The sequence below is a fragment of the Bos mutus genome, chromosome 3, assembly GCF_027580195.1.
Source record: "Bos mutus isolate GX-2022 chromosome 3, NWIPB_WYAK_1.1, whole genome shotgun sequence".
Lineage (NCBI taxonomy): Eukaryota > Metazoa > Chordata > Mammalia > Artiodactyla > Bovidae > Bos > Bos mutus.
Window position 1 is genome coordinate 95843218 of NC_091619.1, and position 26066 is coordinate 95869283.

Consider the following 26066-nt stretch of genomic DNA (forward strand, 5'->3'; position numbering starts at 1 on the left):
AAAATATTCAGGTACAGAGTACTCTGGGGACAAAGAGAGGATGTGGTTAATTCTACCACAGGAAGAAGGGGTCCAGGGAGATTTTTATAGACATTTTCCGTGGACCTTAATGGATGCATGGGATTTGGGGAGGAAGAGATGTGCAAAAGGAGAGTGAAGGCAAAGGGGACAGCTAGAACACAGAGGAAGTTATCACAGAGATGACACTGTTCCTTGCCACAGTGAGCTCTTGTGTCTTGCAGCAGAGGGCAAGGTGCAGGGTAATGTAACAGCCCTGGGTTAGTTAAATCAGCCAGTTGGAGTCCTATCTGTGTCATGCATCAATTGTGTGAGTTGGTGGCAAGGTGCTGAATCATTGTGTGCCTCCACGCCTCCCTCCCTCATCAGAGAAAGAGAAAATGAACCTATCCTCGGGCTGCCACGTTGCACAACTGCAAGTGGTGTCATTCACCTTATGCCTGCAGGCTCTACCTGTCTCAGGTGGGTTGGAAGATGAAGCAAGACAATGCATGTATAACAGTTATATATGCACATTTTCAGTGCTCAATAAACATTTGCTACTGTTAATCAGGCAGATGCAATTTTAAAGAATGAGTCCATTTGAAATCTCTTATTTATAAAGGTTTATATACCTATATCCTAGTTAATCAGTCTATATGTTCCTGAGATTACTTTAAATACAATGCAAAATGTGCTTTTCTTAGTTTACTGGGCTTTAAAATGTACTGTGAAAAAGCAGCTGAAGACCAAAGCAAAACCAAAACAAATCCCTCTAAGAGGTTTTGAATGAGCAATTTTTTTTTTTTTTGTCTTCAATCTTGGTTCATTTGATTCATGCCAAATGAATAAACATCTCAACTATATTGATTTTTATCAATCTGTAATCTGTGACCATCCAGTGATTCCACTGGGGACTTTTTCTAGTGCAGTTTTGTGACCCTAAAGTTTAAAGAGGTTTATTTTTTCTTCCTTCTTTATATCCAGAAGCAAGGCTGTTTAGAATGAATTAGTTGATTAGAACATCTGACTCAGAAAATGGGACAGCCAAGAATTTGCCTGAAGATTCAGAAACATGGCTGGGGGACGATGATTATTACCAGGCTTCAAATGTCAGCAAACACTTCAGGGCTGCAGGAAAGAAAATAAAACACATTAAGGTTTAATGACTTTTGTTATAGGAGGGCTTTGGGGTAACCAGGATGGAATCATTTGCTGAACACATAGTCTTTTTGTTAGTTGTCCAAGTGGATTAATTGAAGCCTGTTAACACTTTATCTCATAAAACAGAAAATAGCCATTAGCTACTCACCAGTCCACATGGAGAATCCAGAGTTTGGGACTGCCTTAAGGGATCCAGTCAGCACAGTTTGGGATGACTACTCTCAGTTCAGTTCAGTTCAGTTGCTCAGTCGTGTCCGACTCTTTGCAACCCCATGAATCGCAGCATGCCAGGCCTCCCTGTCCATCACCAACTCCCGGAGTTCACTCAGACTCACGTCCATCGAGTCAGTGATGCCATCCAGCCATCTCATCCTCTGTCGTCGCCTTCTCCTCCTGCATCAGAGTCTTTTCTAGGTAAAGTCAAAAAAGCTGGTAGCTACTTAGTCTCCTGTCACAGGTGAGGTTCACACTCAGAGACTGCAGGTTAGCATGCAGGATGTTTGTGAGGGAGCACCTTGGACCATTCCAGTGGATGGGAGGGATGGTTAAGTTGTGATGTAGATGTGATAGCAGCTTTGGCCAACCCCACTGGGTGGGGGCTCTGGAACAAAATGACCCATCAGAGTCATTTCATGTTAGGCTGACATGGCTGAAATGTCTGGGACTTTATACTTACTAGTCACTGGGTGAGCGGTGGCTCAGATGGTAAAGCGTCTGTCTACAATGCAGGAGACCCAAATTCGATCCCTGGGTTGGGAAGATCCCCTCCACTCCAGAACTATTGCCTGGAAAATCCCACAGACAAAGGAGCCTGGTAGGCTACAGTCAATGGGGTCGCAAAGAGTCGGACACGACTGAGCGACTTCACTTTCACTTCACAGGCTGCCCTCAGAAGGGTGGGACCCCAGGCAGGGTAGCTCTGTAGCAGAGGTCATCCCTGCTGGTTGGGGCTGCCTCCCCCCAGAACCGCCAGCAGCTGGGCAATAAGCCCTGTCCTTGTCTCCCCCTCCACCTCCATGGTCTGTTATAACATATGCGAACCAACCAGTTCCCAGAAGCCTGACTGGACAGAGAGAGGCCTCACCCACTCCCTTTCTCCGTTGTACCCGCAAAATAAAAGACTCAAGTAATTCACTGTCCTCAATTATTTTACACCACTGGGCAGTACCACTACCCCCAACACAGAAGCACAGTTCTAATAGTAGTTCTATGAGGCAGGTTCCATTTTTCCCAGGCAAGAATTTGAAGGATATTTTAAGCCCTGATCCCTCCACCAAGCTCCAGACCCACAGATACAAAAAAGTTCTTTGGCAGTCCTAGTGGGTCATCCCACAGATACCTCAGCATCAGTGGGCTCAAGTCTAAACCCATCGTTTTATTATATTTGCTTTAGGATATTTCTATACAACCACCAGCCCTTATTCTTGTAATTGTAAAATTCTTAACCTGAGTTTAACCATGTGTAAGTGTACAATTCTGTAAGTGGCATTCTGTCCATTCACATCCTGTGTAACCATCGCACTATCTATGCCCAGACTATTTCATCTTCCCCAACATAAACTCTGTGCCCATTAACAGTTGCTCCTCGTTCCTGCCTCTCCCCAACCCTGTAGCCTGTATTTTACATTGTGTCTCTGAATTTGCCTATTTTACATACTTGGTATAAGTGGAATCATACCTTTGTCTTTCTTCTGTGTCTGGCTTATGTCACTAAGCATAATGTTTTCAGGGTCCATCCACATTACAGCATATATCAAAATTCCATACCTTTATGCCATAAGGCTTAATAGCGTTCCAGGGTGGGAATACAGCGTACTGTTTTTGTCCATTCGTCCTTATTATTTTCAATGATACTGCACTCACCTCATAAATTTCCCTCCCTCAACAGCTTCTGATCCTTTATTCCCTTTCTGTGTTCTCTTTCTGTGTTGATAACAATCTTTCTAAAAACAAAAGATGCTCCTTGGGTATATTCATTGCCTTTATTCATTCACCCTCCCTGCATGCGAGCTCAGTCACTCAGTCTTGTCTGACTCCTTGTGACCGCATGGACTGTAGCCTGCTAGATGCCACTGTCCTTGGGATTTTCCCAGGCAAAAATACTGGAGTGGATTTCCATTTCCTCCTCCAGGGAATCTTCCCAACCCAGGGATCGAACCTTCATCTCCTGCATCAGCAGGTGGATTCTTTACTGCTAAGCCACCTGGGAATCCCACTTTCCCTCCCTGACCCTATCCATTTTTGGCTACATCATTGCACCCAATTCATAGTGACATTCATGTCCTTAGGATGACACCTGTCTACTTCTCCTAGCTGATCTGCTTTATTCTCCTATACACTGGATGCTTCAGCTTCACTGAGTACCTCAGTTTACTTTAAGCATAACTTTCTAGCTTTGTGCTGTTTCTTCTGCTTGGAAATAGGATTCATTCCATTTTCCACATGGAAATTTCTATTCACCCTTCAAAATCCAAGTCTGTAAATCCCTTCCTACCCTCTCTACTAAGAATTCGTTACTCTTTTCTCTTTTCCTGAAGTATTTTGTTCCTACCTCTAATCTCTGTCCTATTGCAAGGGACTGCAGTAACTTACTTACTTGCCTGCCTTATTGTTATGAATAGATTGCCTCTGTTGAGGCTGAAGATATTTTGCCCATTTATTCCATGTGCCCAGAACCTAGAGTTGCATTCCCAAAGAATGCTGCATACGTGAGTAGTGCAAGGGGGAGAGGCCTGAAGGTGGGGTCAGAATTCTGGGTTCAAAGGCCAGCACAGCTACTGAGTGTCAGGCCTCAGCCACATCACTGCACCTCTCCCAGCTGCTTCTTCATCTGTAAACAATTCAACATCCCATAGTGGGATTGAGAACCAAATGAGACGATTGATATGAAAGTGCTCTTGCCTAAAAGCACTTTCATATCAATAGTTGTGAGGGTTTTTTCTTTTTTGGAAAATGACCTATTTTATTAGTCTCTAAGTGGGGCTTCCCAGGTGGTTCAAGTGGTAAAGAATCCACCAGCCAATACAGGAGATGCAGGTTTGATCCCTGGGTCGGGAAGATCCCCTGGAGGAGAAAATGTTAAACCACTCCAGTATTCTTGCTGGGATTAATCCCATGGACAGAGAGGCCTGGTGGCCTACAGTCTGTGGGGTCAAAAAGAGACGACTGAAGCAACTGAGCATGCGTGTGTTAGTCCTGTGTGCTGCCCATCCCAGATAAATGTGATGTTCTACAGGATATTCCCTGTTTTGTGAATAGATCACAAATAGCGGGGATGGTGGGGTAATTTTAACGTAAATGATTTATGTGACGCTTTCACAAATTATGTGACATGTATGATGTAAATGGTGGAAATTCAGGGATGCAAAGTTTAGGCAGCAAAAGAAGGGACTTGCTTATCATCGGTGTCATCGGACGATGGTTGCTCTGTTTTCAGGGGGTGGCAGGTAGTTAGTTTCTCTTTATTGGGGGTGTGCAAGCAGATGCTAATGGCATCACCAGCTCAATGGACATGAGTTTGAGCATGCTCGGGGAGTTGATGATTGACAGGGAAGTCTGGCGTGCTGCAGTCCATGGGGTTGCAAAGAGTCAGACACAACTGAGCGAGAGAACTGACTGACTGAAGCAGAGGCTGGCTAAACTTGCCTGTCAGGGAGGCTGTCTGAGATACACTGACCTTGACTGAAGAGGGTGGGAGGGCTAAGCTAGCTGACCCCTAAGGTTCCTTCCCATTCTGGACATATATTATTCTAAACTTTACATATGAACGATATTGAGAGATGGACCCAGGCTTTTGCATTCTATTCAGGGGAAGATATAATGGTGCTTTTCCTTTCCTCTTTAAATGAAAGTTGTAATGTTTATATAAGATTGCAGTAGAAAGTCTGATATTTCTACTTTGTGAGTCCTGGCAAAAGTTGAGATTTGATCTTGAAATATGAAAGTAAACTGTAATTACCTCAATTTAAACCTCTAGGATTTATATTTATCTGATAGACTTTAAAGTTCTCCCAACTTATCACCCTGGAGAAAAGGAGAAATTACAATCATCTTACTTAGGGCTGGAAGTCTAGAGAGACGCTCGCTCTAGGTTAATGGAAAACTGACACTGTTTTGCCTGGGCTTCTGGCAGTTCCCACCCAGGGACATGGTTGAGAGTTTCACATATTGAGTGCTTTTGGGATCTAAACTATGTTGCAAATCACTCAAAGAATAGCTTCCTCACCTACTTGTTTTTAAACATCTTCCTTTCACCATCAAAAGCTGCTTCTTAATGTTATTATTGCTCATGGCAATCACATTTCAGTTCTCTGAAAACTACTTGTCGGTTTTTCTCTCTGTGCTGTTTCTATTCAAGTGAAGGTACGTGACTTGCTTTCCCTGGATGCTCTCCACTACCGCTCACCCCTCCGCTCCCCCCGCCCTCCCCGCCCCGAGGAGACCACTGTGAAATCAAATTAGAAGCATACAGTGTCAGCATTAGAAGGCTCCCAAGATTTCATCTCAATGAATTCAAACCCTTGCACCTCCCTTATTAAAGATGAAAAAGCTGAGGTATGGAGCATCCCAAAGCAAGTAGCAAAATTTTTTTTAATTTAAATTTATTTAATTGGATGCTAATTACTTTACAATATTGCATTGGTTTTGCCATACATCAACATGAATCTGCCATGGGTGTACATGTGCTCCCCATCCTGAACCCCCCTCCCACCTCCCTCCCCGTACCATCCCTCTGGGTCATCCCAGTGCACCAGCCCCAAGCATCCTGTATCCTGCATCGAACCTGGACTGGCAATTCATTTCTTATATGATATTATACATGCCATTTCTCAAATCAATGCCATTCTCCCAAATCATCCCACCCTCTCCCTCTCCCACAGAGTCCAAAAGACTCTTCTATACATCTGTGTCTCTTTTGCTGTCTTGCATACAGGGTTATCATTACCATCTTTCTAAATTCCATATATACGTGTTAGTGTACTGTATTGGTGTTTTTCTTTCTGGCTTACTTCACTCTGTATAATAGGCTCCAGTTTCATCCACCTCATTAGAACTGATTCAAATGTATTCTTTTTAATGGCTGAGTAATACTCCACTGTGTATAAAATTAAGCCAGGATGTGAGGACCTTTAAGTCCCTAAGACTCTCTTAGTTTGACCTCCTCAGAAATGGAACGGGAAACCAAGTGCAAGCAGTTTATTTAGGAGGTGATTCGGGAAACAGAGCAGGGCGTGGTGAAATAAGACAGGGAAGGGAAGGCAGCTCTTCAGGATGTAATGAGCACCTTAACTCTGTGGGCAACTGGGGCACAACCCCCCTGAGAGCCTCAGGAGATGGTTTAGAGCACGCCTCCGAGCTGTCCCACTGGAGGGGGGTCAAGGAACCCATGGTTCCACAGTGACCCACCAGCTCTTGTTTCTCATTGGCTGAAGGGTGATTAATTCCCCAGCACTTCCAGCCTGTTCTATGGAGGGGGCCAAGTATTTTTCTGCAGCTGGAGGAAGTCCTCAGCAGAGTTTTAGTCTTTCAGTGGGAGTCACCCAGCAATCATGCGTAGGAGATATGGGTGGGGCAGTGACATCCCCTGCTGCAGCGGCCAAATGCTCATTCCTCCCTGCCCTGGCCAATAAACTTTAACTGCCTTAGAGGTAAGAAGCTGAAACAAAACATGACTTATAAGGGGAAATTAAATGTACAGAGTTGGTATTTGCAAATGAATAAGCATTATCCTTATTTTACAGAACCCACCATGCACTTTTGCATGTTACCAACTTTGCACATACTATCCCTCTATCTTGTATGAACTGCTAGAAAACTCCTATTCATCCTACAAAGTCCAGTTCCAATAAGAACTGTCTATTATGTCCTTTGCTGATTCCTCAGGCAGAATTAATTGCTCTCTTGCTTTGCTCTAACAGCATGTCCTGCCTTTGTCGCACTTGCTACTAATGGTAGTAATAATAGCTACTGTTTATTGACTAATTTTGCTCCTACTGCTGCTAAGTCACTTCAGTCGTGTCCGACTCTGCGTGACCCCACAGACGGCTGCCCACCAGGCTCCTCCGTCCCTGGGATTCTCCAGGCAAGAACTCTGGAGTGGGTTGCCATTTCCTTCTCCAGTGCATGACAGTGAAAAGTGAAAGTGAAGTTGCTCAGTCGTGTCTGACTCTTCACAACCCCATGGACTGCAGTCTACCAGGCTCCTCCATCCATGGGAGTTTCCAGGCAAGAGCACTGGAGTGGGTTGCCATTGCCTTCTCCGAATTTTTGCTCCAGGCCCTGTTTTAAGTAATTTATGTGAATTAACTCATTTAAAACTTTCAAAAACTCAAAGCTGCTGCTAAGTCGCTTCAGTCGTGTCCAATTCTGTGCAACCCCATAGACGGCAGCTCACCAGGCTCCCCCGTCCCTGGGATCCTCCAGGCAAGAACACTGGAGTGGGTTGCCATTTCCTTCTCCAATGCATGAAAATGAAAAGTGAAAGTGAAGTCACTCAGTCGTGTCCAACTCTTGACCCCATGGACTGCAGCCTACCAAGCTCCTCCGCCTATGGGATTTTCCAGGCAAGAGTACTGGAGTGGGGTGCCATTGCCTTCTCCGAAAAACTCAATGAAGTATCTGCAATTACTATCTGCATTTTGTAGACTGGAAATGAAGACAGAGATTAGCGGCTATCCCAGTATCTTACAGTTGGCAAGTGGCATAGCTGGGATTTGGTTCAGAAGGTCAGGCTTCCAAGTCCCTACTCTCTTTGGCTGGGGTAGAGAAAGGGGCCCAAGCACTGAACTCTGGGACTATTTCTGGCAGTTTTGGTAAGGCCTCATGCCAGGCTAGGAAACACTGTCTGCAAAGAATCTTAAGCAGGTAAATGACTCAAGATTTGCATTTTACAAAGGTCACTCTCACCATCATGCACAGGGTGAATCAGAGAAGGAGAGACTGAGACGAGATAACAGCATTCTGACTGGTGCAATAATCCAGGTATGATGAAGTCCCAAGTTCAGCAGGACTCCTCCTCCCGGGACTAACCCCCCTTACCTCCCCAGCCATTCCCCAACATTGTGGGGCTGCTACTCCTAGATGTGTGGGCATCCTGCACAAATGCACCAGGCCAAGGGCCATGTGGGGGCAGAGATGATGCAGCTTGGCTCTGGCCACACCTGTGAGCCCTGGTGAAGAGTCTCAGATACAAGAAGGAAGGGGGCCTTTGGCTTGCTTGCAGCACAGAGAAGCCATGTGGAGTAGCGGTGGTCCTGCCCAGTTTTCCCTCCAGTCCAGACATTTTAAACTACTTTCCCTTTCCTAATTATGTCATGAGTTTCCCCACCTCTATTTTGAATATTTGATTTCCTCTGGGAAGGATGCTCTTTCACTCATCCATTCATTGTTTTACTTACATTTTTTTTAACACCTAACATGGACCAGGGAACTTCCTAGGTGATGGGGACTTTACAATCTAGGGGATGAGATAAGTGTAAATGTAGTAATTATGCAAATATGTTACTCTGACACTTTCTTTAAAGGTAAAGTTGGAACCATGAGACTACATGCTGGATACTGGGGACTCACCTGCTCTGGGATGCAGGTGGCCAAGTTGAGATGGTGCCTGGGATGACATAACTTCCCTTTGGAAGGACATGACTTTCATGTTGAGATGTGAGCAATGAGTAGGAATTAACCAGGCACAGAGGGTAGAGAAGTAGAATGAACCACCCTTCCTGCTGTCTGACCATGGTTAACAGTGTGCTCATGAATCTATTTCTCTATAGATCTGGAGTTCAGATGAGACTCAGTATAACAAAGGCAGGGGGAACTGAGGAAGAGGTCCTCGAAAGAGAAAAGAGGAGAGGGATACGTGAGAGAAGCTGCTGGGAGAGGGAGCTGGGGGCCACAGCGAGTAGCAGGAGGCTGGACTTGGCGAGACCCATGGGAAGTCCTCAGAGCAGGCTGAAGAGCTCTGAGAAATGGAGATGTTCAATATTTAATTTTAAATTGTGCTTCTGTAGCTTACAGCTCTTCCCCTCCCCAAACCTTCAGTATAATCAGTTGCACATAAATGCCTTATGTAGACGGTTTGAGGGAAATTGGGAGAAACAGCTGAGTGCCCAGAAAGGGTCCTGATGATCAGTAAGGATAGCATAGACATGGGAGGTGACACAGAATGGGAAAAGGTTGAGGGGCACAGAAATGTAGAGGCAGCAGCTACAAGAGGTATTCATACACACAGATGTATTGAAGCCCTCAAAACAATAATTTTATTTGTATTCAATTATGATGAGTGATTAACATAAAGTGATGATCAAAGTCAGCATTAAAATGTATCCCATGAGAGTAGGGACAGCCTGGACAAAGACAAAAGAAGGAAGGGACATTCTCATGGGTGTCTCTGGCAATGGGACAGGGCCGTGGTTTCATTCTAGACATCTGAGACTCAGTGTAAACTCCAACTGAAATAGATTCTTCGCCACCCCCAGCTCCCCACCCAGGCAGGACTTTGTAGAATTACCATCCAACGTTTACTGTTACTAATGCAACGCCTGTTACTTTCTGGGTACAAAGTCACTTGGACCCTGCCCCTTGGAGTGCTGTCTGGTCTGGGAGCCAAATCTCACAGTCCTGTGATCAGCACTGTCACAGAAGCAGGTCCAGCGGGTGTGGGAGCAGGAATGGGACTTTGATCCACTTGTGGGCATCAGGCAGCTTCCTGGAGGAGGGACATCCCGGCAAGGTCGTGGTTTTTTCCAGGGTAGCTGGATGCCTGGCAGGCAGAGGGAGAGGGCAGAGGCACAGCTGCAGGGGCTCCTAGGTAGTCTTCGCTGCCCCTCTGCCAGGCTTACTCATAGCACCAAGCAGCCGGTCTTCATCTCTCTTGTCTCCAACAAGCCCTTTCTCTCCAGCTGGCCTCCAAGTCCCTCAAGGGCTGGAGACTTGGTGCATGTTTGGATGTGAGAGTAGGAAGCTGGGAGATCTGAGTGTACCAAGAAGAGCTCCCTGCCCCAATGCCAGCTGCCACCTTGCTTACCCTCCACCTGGTCTGTCCCTCCTTCCAGTCTGACAGCCACCACTGCAGAGCTGCCAATGAGAGTATAAAGCCCTGGGGAGGTTCCGGCTGGAAATGGATGAGCGGGGATTGGGAGACAGAGGGTAAAGGGGGGAGATGGTGGACAAGGAAAGAATAAGGGCGAGCAAAGACAGGGGAGGATTTTTGCAACTTTCTTGCCACTCATGACACATGTAGAGTAAAAGCTCCTGAACAGACTCACCAGAGGAGGGAAAACTGTTTCTGAGGTAGGAGTGAAAGGTTCTGAGGTGGAGAGAGCTGGAGCCCGAGACCCAGTGCAAGGCCTGCTGTGTGTCCTGAGCAGACCAAGCGCCCTCTCTGGGCCTCCTGGCTCCTCTCCTCAGTGTGCAGCCTGGCCGGGGTACTTGTCAGGGCCCCCTGCAGTCTCAATCTGAGGGTTCCGTGTGGACAGCGAGGCTGGAGGAAAGCCTGTCTGCAGCCGGCCAAGCCTGGCAGTGCTGAACCTGCCTGGGCCAAATGGAAGTGCTGAACCTGCCTGGGCCGAAGCCAGGCCTGCGGAGTCATGCAAAATAGCCCCAAAGGAAGACATTGACGGCCAGCAGCAGCACAGCGTTAATGTTGCAGACGCTCCTCCAGAGTGGCTCCTCCGCGATGCTGGTCAGTTTCTGTTCCAGGGCAGCCTTCTCGACAGGGCTCAGCGCTTGCTCCGGGGCTCCCGAGAGTCCGCAGAGCCACCGCCAGAGCCACTGTCCCCAGTACCTGCGTGGGGCTGAGGGACAGGAATCAGAGGGGAGGGAGGCAGGGGAGCAGCAGAGCACAGGTGGGAGAAAGGAGATGATGAGAGAGCAGGGCCGGGGGAGAGATGGTGAGAAACCCAGGAAAGGAGCGAGGCGCACAGAAGGGGCAGAGGCAGGTCAGCTTAGCCCTGGTGCAAGCCGCAGGCGGAGTGCTGAGCTAGGGCCTCATGCTGAAACCCCAAACTGTTGTATAGCGGATTCATCTCCAGGGGCGGGGGTGTTGGGGGTGAGGGTAATGGAGCTCCTCCCAGTTCAGAGCGACCGAGGACCCAGTGGCTCAGCATTAGGAAGCACACTGCCCTGTGGTATAAACCAGATCCTACACCTGCACTTTCGCAGTAATGAGGGCAATATTTTGGCTCCCATCTGCCTTACTCGTTTAATATCAGTAGTCATCTGGGAAGAGGAAGGGTGATATTTTGAGGATTCCCTTAGAGACCCCATCCCAGTGAACTCCCAAATGGGGTCTTTGAGGACCCATGACTTGGTGTCTGTCTCCATCGCTCCCCTCCACCCCATATGCCCTCAGCCTACCTCCAGGCTGCTCCTGGCCCTGGCCGGGGTCTTCTGCTCCTCTGGCCCCTGTGGGGCCCTCCCCAGAGGCCACCTCCGCTGTCCCCGCTGTACTCTCAGGGGGCTCCTTCTCCAGCTCAGAGAGGGGGTGATGCCGCGTCCACCAAGTCAGACGAGCCAGCTGGAGGGAAAGCAAACAGTCTCAGCTCAGGTGCCTTTGGAGGGCAGTCGGACTGTAAGAAGAGAGGACCCTGTTCCTGGGAGGCCGGCAGAGCCTCGTGGAGAACAAGACAGAGCTCGCGGCTGGAGGAGGTCGGGCTCTGAGACCTGACTCACCCGCCCTTTGAAAACCTGAACTCCTTGCACCTGCTCCACGCAGGCCTCCTTCGGGGGGCCAAAATCTCAGCAGATCAGGCTGGGCCCCTGACCTCCCAGAGCTCACAGACAGGAAGAGGCAAGACTGGGGACAGGCAGACAGGTGCCCTGTAGGGTAAGGGAGTTAGAGAAGGCGAGGTTCGGAAATAGACCGGCACTTTACAGGAACAGATCACCTTAATGAGGTGAGAAGGGGCAGTAGTCAGATTAGTGAGCTGCTGCGCTAACCCAAGAAAAGAGTAAGTATATATAGGCATATATGTGGAAATCTACTGTCTTAAGGGGGCCTGTTCTTTTCCAAGGTTGTTCGGAGTAGTTATCTCTTAAACGGCTGGGGCAAGAAATTCTGGAGATCGGCCAGAGGCTGAATCAGCTGGGAGCTGGGCGTAATCAACCTTAATGTCCTTTTTTTTTTTTCCTTCAAGTGAGAGAGTTCTTTGTTTTGCATAGAATGGTGGGGAGGACCCTAAGGGAAGTTTTAACTCCAGGCTATTTTGATCCATGTAACTTTTCTTCATGCCCCACGTAGCAACTTCTGTGGTCAGGTGGAGGAGCTGACGGTAAATGAAACTGGCCGGCAGTGGAGAGTCACGGAAGACAGAGGCAGAGCAAAGAGGTTGAGTTCTAGCTTTAGAAAGATCTCCTGGAGTGAACTGATGGGATTCAGCCTAGAGCCGGCTGTGCAAGTGAAACAAGAAAAAAGGAGCAGCCAGACGTCACAGGAGGGGGCAGTGTCAAGGTTAAGGAGTGAGCTCTGCAGGCTATGACAACTGAGTAAGCAGGCGGGGGAGAGAGGAAATGACAGCTCACACAAGGAACAACAATATTTAAGGAGCAGGAAGAAAACCCCATGACGATGGCAGAGGGGCAGTCAGCTGGCTGGAAAAAAATACAATGAGCAGAAAAGAGGTCTCCAGGATGCAGCATGTTGGCAGTGATATCTGGTTCTTCTCAGAATCCACTTAAGGTGAGGATGGGGAAGTGGCCATTGATTTTTAGTTACAAGGTTGTTGGGCATCTTGGCATGAGCGATGCCAGAGGGCAGTGGGACGCCAGCCAGACGGCAGTGGGATGGGAAGTAGATGAGAGGGAAGCGGAGGCTGGGGATGGAGACCATTCTTCACAGTTTTCTGCTGAGGCTCAGAGAGGGAGACAACTGTATCTGGAGGAGACCAGGAGCCAGGGAGGAGATTTTTCATTGGGAAGGATTTTGGTGCGGAATGAGACAGCAGACAGTGGGGAAGCTGCAGGATCAAGGAGTGGGCGGAGATCATTTCTGGAGTGAGTCCCCTGGGGAAGTCAACCTCTCGGCTCATCTGTGAAGATGCTGCTTGTTTGTAGGATTTCATTACACCAAAGGTCTAGATTGTTTTGCCAACTCTAAAGGTAAGGAGTGTTATTATTTCCACCCAGTGTGTCAGGGACCAACTTTTGGCATGGGCTCTGTTACAGGCAGAATACTGTTCCCGCCAAATTCACATGCTGAAGTCTTAATCACCCCCTACTTCACAGTGTAACTGTATTTGGAGAGAGGTTCTTTAAAGCGGTGTGTGCTAAGTCCTTTCAATTGTGTCTGACTCTTTGTGACCCCATGGATGGTAGCCCACCAGGCTCCTCTGTCCATGGGATTCTCCAGGCAAGATTACTAGAGTGGGTTGCCATGCCCTCCTTCGGGGGAGTTTTCCGACCCAGGGGTTGAACCCACATCTCTCAGGTCTCTTGCACTGGCAGGTGGATTGTTTACCACTAACACCACCTGGGAAGCTCCTCTTTAAAGAAGTGATTAAGGTTAAATGAAGTCTGATGAGTGAACTCCAATCCAACGTGACTGGTGTCCTTAGAAAGGAGATTAGGACGCAGGCAGACATAGGTAAAAGCCCACATGAAGACAGAGGGAAGATGGCCATCTATGAGCCAAGGAGAGAGGCCCTGGAGGAAATAACCCTGCTGACACCTTGACTTCTGGCCTGCAGACCTGCAGGAAAATAATTTCTATCGTTGAAGCCACTCAGTATGTTGTACTTTGTTATGGCAGCCTGAGCGAACTAATGCCCTTTTGCTCTAAAGAAAACAAAGTTTCAAAAGACAGAGCATCCCTGTCTCAGTTCAGTCCAGTCGCTCAGTCGTGTCCAACTCTTTGCGACCCCATGAATCACAGCACGCCAGGCCTCCCTGTCCATGTCTGGGGACTGGTAAATCCATCAGCATGGGAGCTGTGAGGGTTTCACGCTGAGCTCTTACTTTGCTAGATTGTTTATTTTTTCATAGACTGGTTTCTTCAAGGTCCAACTCAAAGTGGCCTTGTCAGACCACCCTTCCCCTCCCCCAGGGGCGCCTGCCTCTCCTACTCTCGACTGCTCCCTCTGAGCTTGGTCCTCTGTGCTTTCTCCTGGTAGAGTAACTGTTGGCGGTGTTGAGGTCTTCCTTTCCTCCTCCCCCCGTCCCCCACTTCCCATGGACAGTGGCTGGCAGGGACCGTTCATCTTTGTAAGCCCAGGACAGGGCCTGGCCCAGAGTAGGTGCCCACTGAATAATTTTCCAATTGAATGAATTACTTTTCACTTGGGAATTAACAGCACAAGGAGCTCACCATCCCTAAGACATCTGTGACCGCAACCCAGTAGAGTGAAAGTCAATGGTGGAATTCTAGGCACTGGGGAAGGGGAGCATGGGGGCCTCACTCCAAGCACTCCACTTGCCTTTTCCTCAGGGATGGGAGCTGTGCAGAGGCTGACAGCGACGATGACAATGGCGGTGAGCCCACAGAGGAGGAGTGCGAAATAGAGGTAGTGGAAGTCCTTGAGCACGGCCGGCCTGCGGTCCTCCTCCCCGCAGGCTGGGGCTGGGTAGCAGAACTCCAGGATCATGCGAAGAAGCCCCACCACCAGGCCAAACAGGAGGCCCCAGAAGGCTCCCTGCAGAGAGAGGGCACACCAGGGGTGGGATCCAGGTGGGAGAGCCTCAGAAGCTAAAAGCCACAGGTTGTCACAGTGTGTGCAAGCCTGCCTGAGTGAGTTCCCCATGAATGCTGCTATTGCTGCTAAGTCATTTCAGTCATGTCTGACTCTGTGCGACGCCACAGACGGCAGCCCACCAGGCTCCCCCATCCCTGGGATTCTCCAGGCAAGAACACTGGCATGGGTTGCCATTTCCTTCTCCAATGCATGAAAGTGAAAAGTGAAAGTAAAGTCGCTCAGTAGTGTCCGACTCCTAGCGACCCCATGGACTGCAGCCTACCAGGCTCCTCGGTCCATGAGATTTGCCAGGCAAGAGTACTGGAGTGGCGTGCCATTGCCTTCTCCCATGAATGCTGAGGTGCTGTCTTATCCTAAAGCGGGCAGAGTGATACACTGGAAAGGACATGGGCTCCAGAACCAGACAGGCCAGGCTCCACGGTGGAACAATGACCAAAGCAGTGACTCGACCTCACTCACGAGCAGCAATAAGCAAATTACTAAGTACTAAGGATAGATGTTTAATGTTCAACTAGAATGGAATCTTTGTAATCAGTGGGGAAAACCAGGATCTTCCTCCCCAAATTCCTGTCATAATAAATCAGAATCAGAGCACTTCCTTCTTTAAAGAAAAGCTCAATTTCATATCTTCTCTGTAGCACTGTTGGGCCCTAACCTACACCTGTTTCCCAGGTATAAGGGTTAGAAGGCTTTTATTTGCACAATATGAGATGCTGGCCCAGTTTCAAAAATTCTGGAATGAATAGAAACCTCCAGAACTCAACAGAGTCCCAGTGTGCATGCTGGTTATCAGCAGGGGGCCTTGAGCTCTGCAAACAGCAGACCCAGCAGAGGCCTGGCTTAGCTACCCCACTGAGGGCGGGGGGCTCTGTGGTCTCCTTCCTGATGACCCTGGGCTCTCACATGGTCCTGGGCAGTCATGTCTGCAACGTTTCTTACCTCCCCCAAGGTACAGCCAATGGATTTGGGGCTCTCTTTTCCAGGCTATCCCAGGGAGTGACCAAGGTCACCCTCCCGGTACCTCCCAGGACCTGTTAGATTTCAGTGCAGCTCCATGAATGGCACACATGCACCCCTGTAAGCTCACACTTTGTTTCATCATCCTCTTTGCTATAAATTTGCTGACATTTAGAACCTTACAGTGTTAGAGAAGGCAATGGCACCCCACTCCAGTACTCTTGCCTGGCAAATCCCATGGACGGAGGAGCCTGGTAGGCTGCAGTCCATGGGGTCGCTAGGAGTCGGACACAACTGAGCGAGTTCACTTTTGACTTTTCACTTTAATGCATTGGAGGAGGAAATGGCAACTCACTCATGTTCTTGCCTGGAGAATCCCATGGACAGAGGAGCCTGGTGGGCTGCAGTCCATGGGGTCGCTAGGAGTCGGACACAACTGAGCGAGTTCACTTTGACTTTTCACTTTCATGTATTGGAGGAGGAAATGGCAACCCACTCCAGTATTCTTGCCTGGAGAATCCCATGGACAGAGGAGCCTGGTGGGCTGCTGTCTATGGGGTCGCACAGAGTCGGACACGACTGAAGCGACTTAGCAGCAGCAGCAGCAGTATTAGAGATCTTCCTGTCCCCATGGGCTTTTACACACACTGACCCTTCTGTCTGGAACACTTTCCTCTCCCATTAATCCTTCAGATCTCAGCTCAGATGTCACTTTGTGACCCCCCTCCCAGGTGTCCCATAGGTTAGGTGCTCCTGCTTTTTGCTCCCCTAGCAGCCATCCTACTTGTGTATTTTTTTTTATTGCTCGGTTATGTCCGACTCCTTGTGGCCCCATGGACTGTAGCCCACCAGGCTCTGTTGTTTATGGAATTGTCCAGGCAAGAATACTGGAGCAGGTTGCCATTTCCTACTTCACAGAATCTTCCTGACCCAGGGACTGAATCTGCATCTCTTTCATCTCCTGCACCGCAGGCGGATTCCTTACTGCTCCCACCACCTGGGAAGCCATCCGACTTTGCTGTTATCACATGTTGAATTATCTCTCCTCCCTCTGGCTCAGTGGTGGCAGACGTGAACTTTGTACACCATTGCATCCCCAGAGCCTCCAAAATGGGAGTGATATTTGTTGAAGGAATGAATAAATCTCGACCTGTCGACGTGGACGGGGAGTTGGAAGCCTGGAGAGGGCAGTCAGGTTATGGACCGAGTGGCTCTCCTGACCCTCTGACGTTCTGGGAGACAGGTGTGCTCTGTACTCACAGGCTCTGTGACCCTCTTGCAGAAGATGGCCAGCAGGAAGAGGGCAGTGATGGGCGGGGCCAGGTAGCTGGTGACAGACTGGATGTAGTCGAAGAGCTGCCCGCTGTTGGAGCTTTGGATGATGGGGATCCAGAGGATACTGATGACGACCAGGAACACCACAAACACTCTGCAGGAGAGCACAGGGCGCTGTGAGGAGTGCTCAGGGCAGCACAGCAGGGGGTGAGTGGGAATCAGGAAGGGAGAGAGGGACGCGTGGCCGCTGAATCAGAGACGGATAGAAGGCCAGGATCACAGATGCAAAGATTACAGAAATTTATTTTCGTAAAATCCCAGAACATTAGAATTATAGAACCCAAATAAAACTCAAGAATTTAAAAATTAGATCCCTTGAAGGGGGTATATGGACCACCTGCTTTCAGAAAGAAATCCATACCTTTCTCCTTTATACACCTCAGTAAAGGGCCTCTGTTGAAAAACTGTTCTTGGGTGTGTTGGGTGCAATAGTGAATATTGCCAGGAGATGGCGCCCAATCCCCACTGATTGCTGTAAAACTTGGCAGGTGGGCAGAGAGAAAAGGATTCTGTCCTCTCCTCACCTTTCCCTCCCATTCTCTCTTTCTGGCCCCAGTAGAGCAGCAGTTACCTAATGGCCTTCCTGCCATTCACTCCCCTCTCATGCTCCACCCATTTGTAAAAATCTGTCCTGCACTCAGGTCCTTCAATGGTCAGCCCCTGAGCGTAGAGCTGGGGGTGCACAGATGAGTGGGCATTAGGGGGTCCCTTAGGCAGCCGTGGGCAGGAGGCATCGTGATGGAAGAAACAGTGAGGGCAAAGGTAAGGAGAGGGACAAGAGTAAGTTATCTAAACTCAAGTACCATCTACCAGAAGGGAGAAGGAACATTCAGAAACTTGAGTTGTAGAACCTTAAATTTTGAAGCAAAGATTTCGGAAAGGTCCTCTTAACTTTATGTAAACTATAAATCCCCAACCTAGGGAGAAAAAGTAAAAATAGCCACCAAGTTATGTCTTGAAAACCATAAAATGAATACCGATGAGATAAGGTTCAAAATTTTCAGCTGAGCTCTGCATCCTTTGGAGACAAACTTTCTATGAACATCTCCATCCACCCATGCCCCTCACTGCATTACCTGTGTTTCTGCCTTTCTCTTAAACTGTGTGCATCCTCGGGGCAGGACCATATAAATCATCCCTGCATCCCCAGCACAAAAGTATGATGCAGGATGCCTGCTGAGACTGAGTCTTTCTGGTATCCTGGGGTGACAGCCAGAGCTGGTCTGGGAGACACTGGGGGTGAGCTGCTTGCTAACTCCTTCCCATCAATACAGTGCATCTTTGACTGATTAAATGCTTTGTCAGCTGCTCTCATTTACCCTTTTGATCAGTTCCAAGATAAAGTTGAACAGGCAGGCAGGGAAGAGACTTTTTTTCTCCTTATCTGGAGGGAGGTAAATGGTCCAGAGTTGGGGAAGAACTTACCCATGTCAGAGAGAAAGGTGGCCCTAGGTCCCAGGTGCTCTGGCTGCCGGGGCAGGGTCTAGACCCAGCCACATCTCCTTGGGGTAACCCGGGGCAGGGGGCAGGGGGAAAGACCTCTGCCTACAGGGAGAGGACCCAGGAAGGATGGGCCTGCGCACCTGCCCACCACCATCAGCTCCTGTTCTGTTGCGTTCTTGCGGAAGCGCTGCCACACGTCAATGGCGAACAGGGTGCTGCTGCTGTTGAAGATGGAGGTGAGTGAGCTCATGAGGGCGGCCATGATCACCGCGATCATCAGGCCCCGCAGACCTGGGGAGAGACGAGGTGTCTGTGGACTGCTGGCCGGTGAAAGCCGATCTGCCAGGAGCTATAGAGGCTACCAGCGTCCAGCAGAGTCAGGAGCTCAGAGGAGAAGGGATGGCAGAGGTATTGAATGAGGTGCCCTTCCAGGAACCCAGGAAACTCATAGAACTAGAGGCTGGTCCCAGCCACCCTGTGCCTCTGCCTTCCTCTGCGGCCGTGGCCAAGTCATCTCTCCTCCCTGAGCCTCAGTTTCCTCATCTGAACATTAAAGGATGTGGGACCAGGTGACCTTTAAGGTTCTCTTCAGCTTGGCCATCTCAATCTGGGTTTTAAACCTGTAGACACGGTTAGTGGACCCTGGTTGGGAGAAGGGTGATGATTAATTATTGAGTTTTTTTCAGTGTTTTGTACCTTTATCATGGACACTATGGTGCCAGGCTAAAGCCCCAGCCTGGGCAGCAGAAAGCTCTGAGCTTTTTAAAATTTTTATTTTATTTATTTTAATTTGTAATGCAAACTTTAAAGGTTAGTTCCCATTTACAGTTACTAAAAAATATTGGTCATATTCCCTGTGTTGTACACTGCATCTTTGAGCCTATCTTATACCCAGTAATTTGCATCTTTCAGTTCCCCACCCCAGGGTCCCCCATTCTCAGGAACCACTAGTTCCTTATCTGTATCTATGAATCTGCTTCTTTTTTGTTATATTCACTAGTTTGTTTTTTTAGATTCCACATACAAGTGATAATATACCACATCTGTCTTTCTCTCTCTGACTTATTTCGCTTAGTATAATGCCCTCCGAGGTCATCCATGGTGCTATAAATAGCAAAACTTTGTTCTTTCTTACGGCTGAGTAGTATTCCATTTGTTTGTCTGTGTGTGTGTGCATACCATCTTATCCATTCATTTGTTGATGGACATTTAGTTTACTTCCTTATCCTGGCAATTATAACTCGTGCTACTATGAACAATGGAGTGCATGTATCTTTTAGAATTAGTATTTGGGGTTTTGGCATATACGCCCAGGAGTGGAACTGTGGGGTCTGACGGTCGTTCTACTTTTAGTTTTTTGAGAAAACTCCTTACTGTTTCCCACGGTCAGAAGCCATGGGTTTGTTTCCTGATTCTGCAAGTACCTAGCTGTGTGATCTTTGGACCAGTCCTGATCCTTTCTGGGCCTGTTTTACACCTGTAACAAGGGAGGGTGGGGCCTGCTGATATCTGATCTGTATGATTCTGATGAGGAAGCATCTAGAAACATGACTCTCTGGCCAAATCCACCTTAGTCCTCCTTCCCCTCAGTCTGAATATTTAACCACCCCCCGCATGCCTCCCTAGAAGGCTCAAGGTGTCCCGGATCTAGGACAGCATCTCCTCTGGGGCCCCTGCTTCTTCTGTTGGTTAATGATAAATTCTGGTCTCTAAGCGGACACCTCCAAGTTATCCCGGACCTCTTCCTCTACCTCCTTCCCACCTCTCGCATCGGGTCCCTCTGCGTCTGCCCCATCATAGCTGGGCCTCCACCCACCTCCACTATTTGTTACATTCATTTCACCTCCACTGTTTCTACTGGAGGGAGGGAATAACTTGACTTTCCTCCATAAACCTGCCTTTTTTTCTGTGTCCCCAGTCTCAATATTACTATAAACTCAAGACCTGCGAGCCCTCTTTGGATCTCTCTGTCTTTCTTGTCTCTGAAATGCGACCAGTCATCGAGTCTTGCCAATTCTTTCTCACAAATGTAAACTAAACCCTTTCTGTCTATCCCTAAAGCCACTGACCCTAGCCAAGCCCCCATGACAACCTGGACCACTGGAAATCCCTTAGTAATCATCTCCCTGCCTCCCCCTAAGCTGAACCCTCCATGTAGAGTGATCCTTCTAAAGCACACATCTGATCATACATATGTGTGTGTTAGTCACTTAGTCGTGTCCGATTCTCTGTGACCCCATGGACTATAACCTACCAGGCTTCTCTGTCCATGGAATTCTCCAGGCAAGAATACTGGAGTGGGTTGCTATTTCCTTCTCCAGGGGATCTTCCCGACCCAGGGACCGAACCCAGGTCTCCTGCATTGCAGGCAGATGCTTTACTGTCTGAGCTACTAGGGAAGCCCCTAATCATGCATGCTGGCCTGAAACCCCCGTGACCCTCCACTGCCCTCAGAGTAAAGGCCATGCTACACATGGCCACCATGTCCTCCCCACAAAGGTGATCTTCATTCCTGCTGCATCTGAGTCCACACTGGCAATTTTCAGTTCAAACTTCACGCTCTCTCGCAACCCTGGGCCTTTGCACATGCAGCCCTCCTCCCCATAATAACATTTCCCACGCCCCTCCCCCTTTGTCTGCCTAAGATGTCCCCTGGGACTAAGCTCTATGTCCTCTGCTCTGGAAAACCTTCCTTCACATTCCCCAAAGTGGGTCAGGTGCCTTCATATGGGTCCCTCATCCCCACTAAGTCTCATGCTGGTCACGTTGCATTGTGCCTCTACCCTGGAGACTGCACAGAGTCCTGCTTTTTATCCCTGCCTCTCCAGAGCCAGGGCACAGAGCAGCACCTCGCAGATGCTGTGAAAACGTGTGTGTGTGTGTGTGTGTGTGTGTGTGTTAGGAAGTGGGGTGCGGAAGTAAATGTTCCCATTTTCTCTTCCCATCCATGTGCATCCTTAATGCAATCAATCTATCCTGGATAGTGAGTTCTGGATTTTGCTGGAAAGCTGATGTGAAGCATGCTGCGAGGGAGATGGACTTACCCACGGGCATGAGAGCTATGACCAGCTTGGGGTAGGCAATGTTAGAACATCCCACACGGGCCCCACAGATCGCTTGGCAGACGTCGGGATCCACGCAGCCCACCTCATCTGCAGAAGTGATGATAGTTAGACCCAAATTATCCCATGCCTTCTCAGGTTGGCTCAATATGTGCTTTCTGACCGTATAGAAAAAATGTTCACTGGTGACTCGCAGGGACCAGCATCTAGAAGGTCCAAGAATAGGCTGATATTGGGTCTTATGGTTTATTGGTATCTGGTAAATTTCTCAACCACAAACCACCCTGCAAAGCCTGATAGACTCCTTTAGATTTTAGGCCTTTTATTTTAACAAATAGTAAATATCATTACAAGGCACCATGAGTGCCTCAGTTTGTCTTTCCCTTGTAAAGAGAAAGCTAGACTTTAAAATGACATTCAGATACAAGTTTCTCCTACTGAAATACATACTGTATGTCAGACCCCCAAAACCTAACATATTTACTATGTGTTCTTAATAGAAATAGTGTGTGTGGTCCCTGCTCTGGCCCAGTATTGCCCAGAGGGAGACTGGCTCTTACCTGGGTACAGGGCCCGGCTGATCATGCCAGGCATGACGATGAAGAACATGGGCAGGATCTTCAGGTAGCCCCCCAGAATGGAGCCCCCCTTGGCATGGGACAGACTCTTGGCGGAGAGAGACCTCTGCACAATGACCTGGAAAGGCAGCAGGGCAGGCGTGCCGCCTGGGCTGGCTCGGGCTCCGCTCAGCCCTGGTGAGCCCTGGCATGGCCGCTGACTGTGCCCCACACCCATCCCCCCAAGCCAGTCCCAGCCCTCTGTGCATTGGCGCACGCGGTTTGCCCACAGGAGCCCTCCCAGTTGGTGACGAGCTGGCCAAGCTTGGCAAGGGCATCACCTGGTCAGTGCACCAGCACCAGGTGGCCAGCACCGTGAGCCCGAAGATGAGGCCTGGCCAGGGGAGGTCCCCGCACACAGGGTCCCGGAACATGTGGAAGGCGTCGGGCCGGGGGAGGTGACAGGTGGTGTTGGGGACTGTGACGTTAGGGAGGGCCTGCCTGTACCGCTCCTCCAGGCCTGGGTACCAGCCCACCTCCTGAAAGCCTGCAGGGAGAGACCTCAGTGAATGAAACAGCCCTGGGGCCCCACTGGGCTTGTCACCTACCCCCACCCCCAGATCCCAGTCCTGTGTGGGATCCCTGAGCTTGGAACTCATATGGGACTTGGGGATGAGAGAGGAAAGTGGGGCTCAGGCTCAAGAGCCCTTGTTTGGTGTAGAGAGAATCCTGTTCTTTGGGAGCCCTGCCTGAAGTGGGGAATGGCTCTGTGCTCTGCAGACCATGGAGGTGACATCCAGAGCCAGATCAGAGAGGAGTTTAGAGGGGCAGGGATGTACTCAGGCCTCTTCCTTACCCAGAAACATGAGGACGAGGGCTCCCCCGACCATGATCACGGTCTGCAGAGTGTCTGTGTAGATCACGGCCGTGAGGCCCCCTGGGGACCCAAGGAGAGGGCTCGTCAGCACCAGCAGGGCCTTCCTCTCGGGGCACCCGCCCTGTGCTCAGCCACACTGGGGAGACCAGAGAACATGCAGAGCCCTCAGCCAGTGGACTCTGGCCTCTGCCTTCCCCGCCCCTCGTGTTCCTCCAGTCCGCCCGGCAGGTGAGGCTGGTCATGGTCGGGCCTTCAGGTCCTGCTCTTTCTGTCCTCCAGCTGTGCTTTTGTGAAATACCAAGTCCCGTCCTTGGCTGTGCTATTAGCTCCCCCAGGAGACCTCCCTTCCTTCCTCCCCACCCCAGCACCCATTTAAACTCCCCACACCTTAGCCAGCAGGAAGTCTGCCTGAGCCCACATCTTGGGCATTCAGGCCTGTGTGAGGGGCTCTGGAGGAGACAGGAGAAGGCAGGCTTGTGGCTGTTGTCTGGAGCAGCCTGTGGTGACTCTGGCCTGGGTGACAGTCCCCCATTCATCACCCAGGTCCCTGCTGTCCATTTTTCTCTGTGTCTCCTACTGTCTCTCCTTCCCTGGCTCTCTCGGGCCGGCTCTGCTTCCTCCTGTTTCTTCCCTTTCCGACTCCCCTTTTCTCTGATGCACTGTGCCTTTCCATCTTTTCCTCTGACTGCATCTTTGCCTGCCTCTCTCTTTCCCCCTCATGCTTCTCTTTCTCACTCTCCTGGTCAGTTTTCACTCTCCCTCCCTGGACCTCTGTGCCCCTGCTGTCCAGAGCTTCCCATTCCACCTCTCCATGTCTCTGTTCCTGGTACCTGCACCCGACGTGACCTCCACTTGGCCGTACCTGTGATGGTGTAGACGGCCGTCACCACCAGCAGGGTCACTGTGGAGAGGTAAAGGTTCCAGCCCAAGGCCATCTGGATGAACAGGGCTCCAGAGAAGATGTCAGTCTGCAGGGACAGGGACCCAGGAGTCCGGATCACCCGAGGCCCTCTGTGTGGCCACTGGGCAATGTCTCCTTCCTGCTCAGTGATGCCAGGTGCTGTCGGCCCTCAGAGTACAGTGAGGATGAGCCATAAGTGACATGCTCGGGAGAATGGGCTTGGCCTGTGGACACTGAGGAGCCGGGGGGATTGCAACGCAGAGGAGCACACAGTTCTGAGCCTGAGGGCCCTGTGATCCAGCTGCACTCCCAGGGGCATGTGCTGGCGGTGAGAAGATGGAGTAGCATGCTGAGGAAATGAGGCAGGAGTGGGGGTCAGGAAGAAGAGGCCCCTGGGGGAGAGGGTGGGAACCCAGAGGGCCTTCAACTGCTCCCTGAAAGAGCACCAGCCCACTCGGACCTGATGTGGGCCCCAGGTGACCTGACAGAGCAGGAGCCGCAGATGACACAGATCCTGGATACCCACATGCTGGGCTTTATTGGAGGACTTGGGGTCACAGCCTTGGCCTGAGCTGATTTAGGGTTGCTTACAAGCATTGGTGGAAAAGAGGCTATAGTTTTTCCAGCCCTGAACTCAGGGCGTGCTTCCTGGTCCCTTTCCCTGAGTATTTTGTGACCCATGACAGGGGCTTCAACATGCCAGAGCCGCAGGAGGCCTAGAATGGGCCACGGGAACCAAACATTAGTTCCAGCCCCAGAGCTAGTGCTCTGTGTGGACCTTGGCAAATCGTTTGACCTGAGTTTGTCTTCCAAGTTTGCCTCAATAGAGGAGGAATACATCCTTTTTAATGGTAACATTCTTGGTGCGGAATGAAGACTAATTTAATGGGAAGATAAACGAGTGAATGAACTTGAAATTGTGAGTTCTTTGGATAGAGGGACTGTTATTCACTCAACAAACATTTATCGTCCATCTCTAATTACCCTGCTGTTAGTGGGGGTGGACGGGGAGCGTGTGATGAAGGGGTGTGAATTCATCCTCCATTTCTGTTATCCTTGCTCTTCCATCTAGCCATCCATCCATCCATCTATTCATTTATCCATCCATCCATCCATCTATCCAGCTATCAATTTATCCATCCGTACATACGTATAGCAACAACGTGCTGTGTCCTCTACTAAGCATTTTCAGAGCAACATGATATGGCCACATGGGAACGGTACTCACTGAAATCTTGGTGAAGATGTAGAGGATGAGAGAAAGGACAGACATGTACACCTGGATCCTCTGGCCCCCGAATCGCTTCTTCAGGTACTGCGGCATTGTGACCACACCGGCAGCAATGTACACGGGGACAAAGATCCAGCCAAGGGCCAGAAGCAGCCAGGTTGCCTGGGAGAATGGGGAGGAAAAGGGATTCATGTTCCTAATGCAGATGGAGGGGGAGTGGTCCATGCAGAGGAGAGCCCTGGGAGGGGAAGTAAGGGACCGGAGGCCTGATTTCAGTCCTGTGTGACCTGATGAGGTCCATCAGGACTTGGTTTCCTTATCTATAAAATGGGTTCTCCATTTACCGTGCAGCCTCCCCAAGCACCTTTGAGGTTTCTCTCAGCACTAAGGTCAGGGACAGGGTAGGGTGGAGTGGGCTAAGACCCCTCTATCCCTGAGAATCTTCCAGCCAGCTTCCTTACATTCCACTCAAAGCCACCCACAGCAAGACCTCCAGCAGCCCCCGTCCCAGCCAGGCCGATGAACAAGCCGCTGCCCACGTTGCTGGACATCAGAGATGCTCCGATCTGCAAGGCACAAGTGGGGTCGAGGGTCAGGGGTCAGTTTTCATCTGAATCAATTTGGAGTCAGGACTATGAGCTTCAGGATCTGGAATGGAGGCAGAGAAAGCAGAACCTGAACTCATAAATGTGAGATCAGAGGGAGGAGAGGAAACTGGGGAGCAATGAGGAGGCTGAACAGAATAGACACATATTAGGCACTTACTGTATGTTGAGCACTGTGCTGGGCATTTTATATGCACTAATATACTTAAATCTCCAAAAGTATTTGGAGGGATGGTACTAATCTTTCCACTTTAC

The 26066-nt window shown here is 49.7% G+C and overlaps 1 protein-coding gene across 4 annotated transcripts in view; it reads right to left on the reverse strand.

The window, feature by feature from the left end:
- Positions 1–1709: 1709 nt before the first annotated feature.
- Positions 1710–26066, reverse strand: part of SLC5A9 (solute carrier family 5 member 9) — a 37747-nt gene continuing 13390 nt past the window's right edge. For 2 of the 4 annotated variants that reach the window (XM_070368093.1, XM_070368094.1), the window contains 12 exons: positions 25668–25772; positions 25204–25368; positions 23937–24042; positions 23054–23134; positions 22539–22744; positions 22201–22336; positions 21623–21730; positions 18719–18869; positions 17061–17229; positions 14568–14783; positions 11515–11674; positions 9392–9919 (listed from right to left, as the gene is read on the reverse strand). In XM_070368093.1, the coding sequence (XP_070224194.1) occupies positions 9702–9919; positions 11515–11674; positions 14568–14783; positions 17061–17229; positions 18719–18869; positions 21623–21730; positions 22201–22336; positions 22539–22744; positions 23054–23134; positions 23937–24042; positions 25204–25368; positions 25668–25772 (1821 nt within the window). In that variant the 3' untranslated portion in view covers positions 9392–9701. Of the gene's footprint in view, positions 1927–9391; positions 10953–11514; positions 11675–14567; positions 14784–17060; positions 17230–18718; positions 18870–21622; positions 21731–22200; positions 22337–22538; positions 22745–23053; positions 23135–23936; positions 24043–25203; positions 25369–25667; positions 25773–26066 lie in introns of those variants that run through there. The other 2 variants (XM_070368095.1, XM_005902222.3) reach the window with 2 other exon arrangements.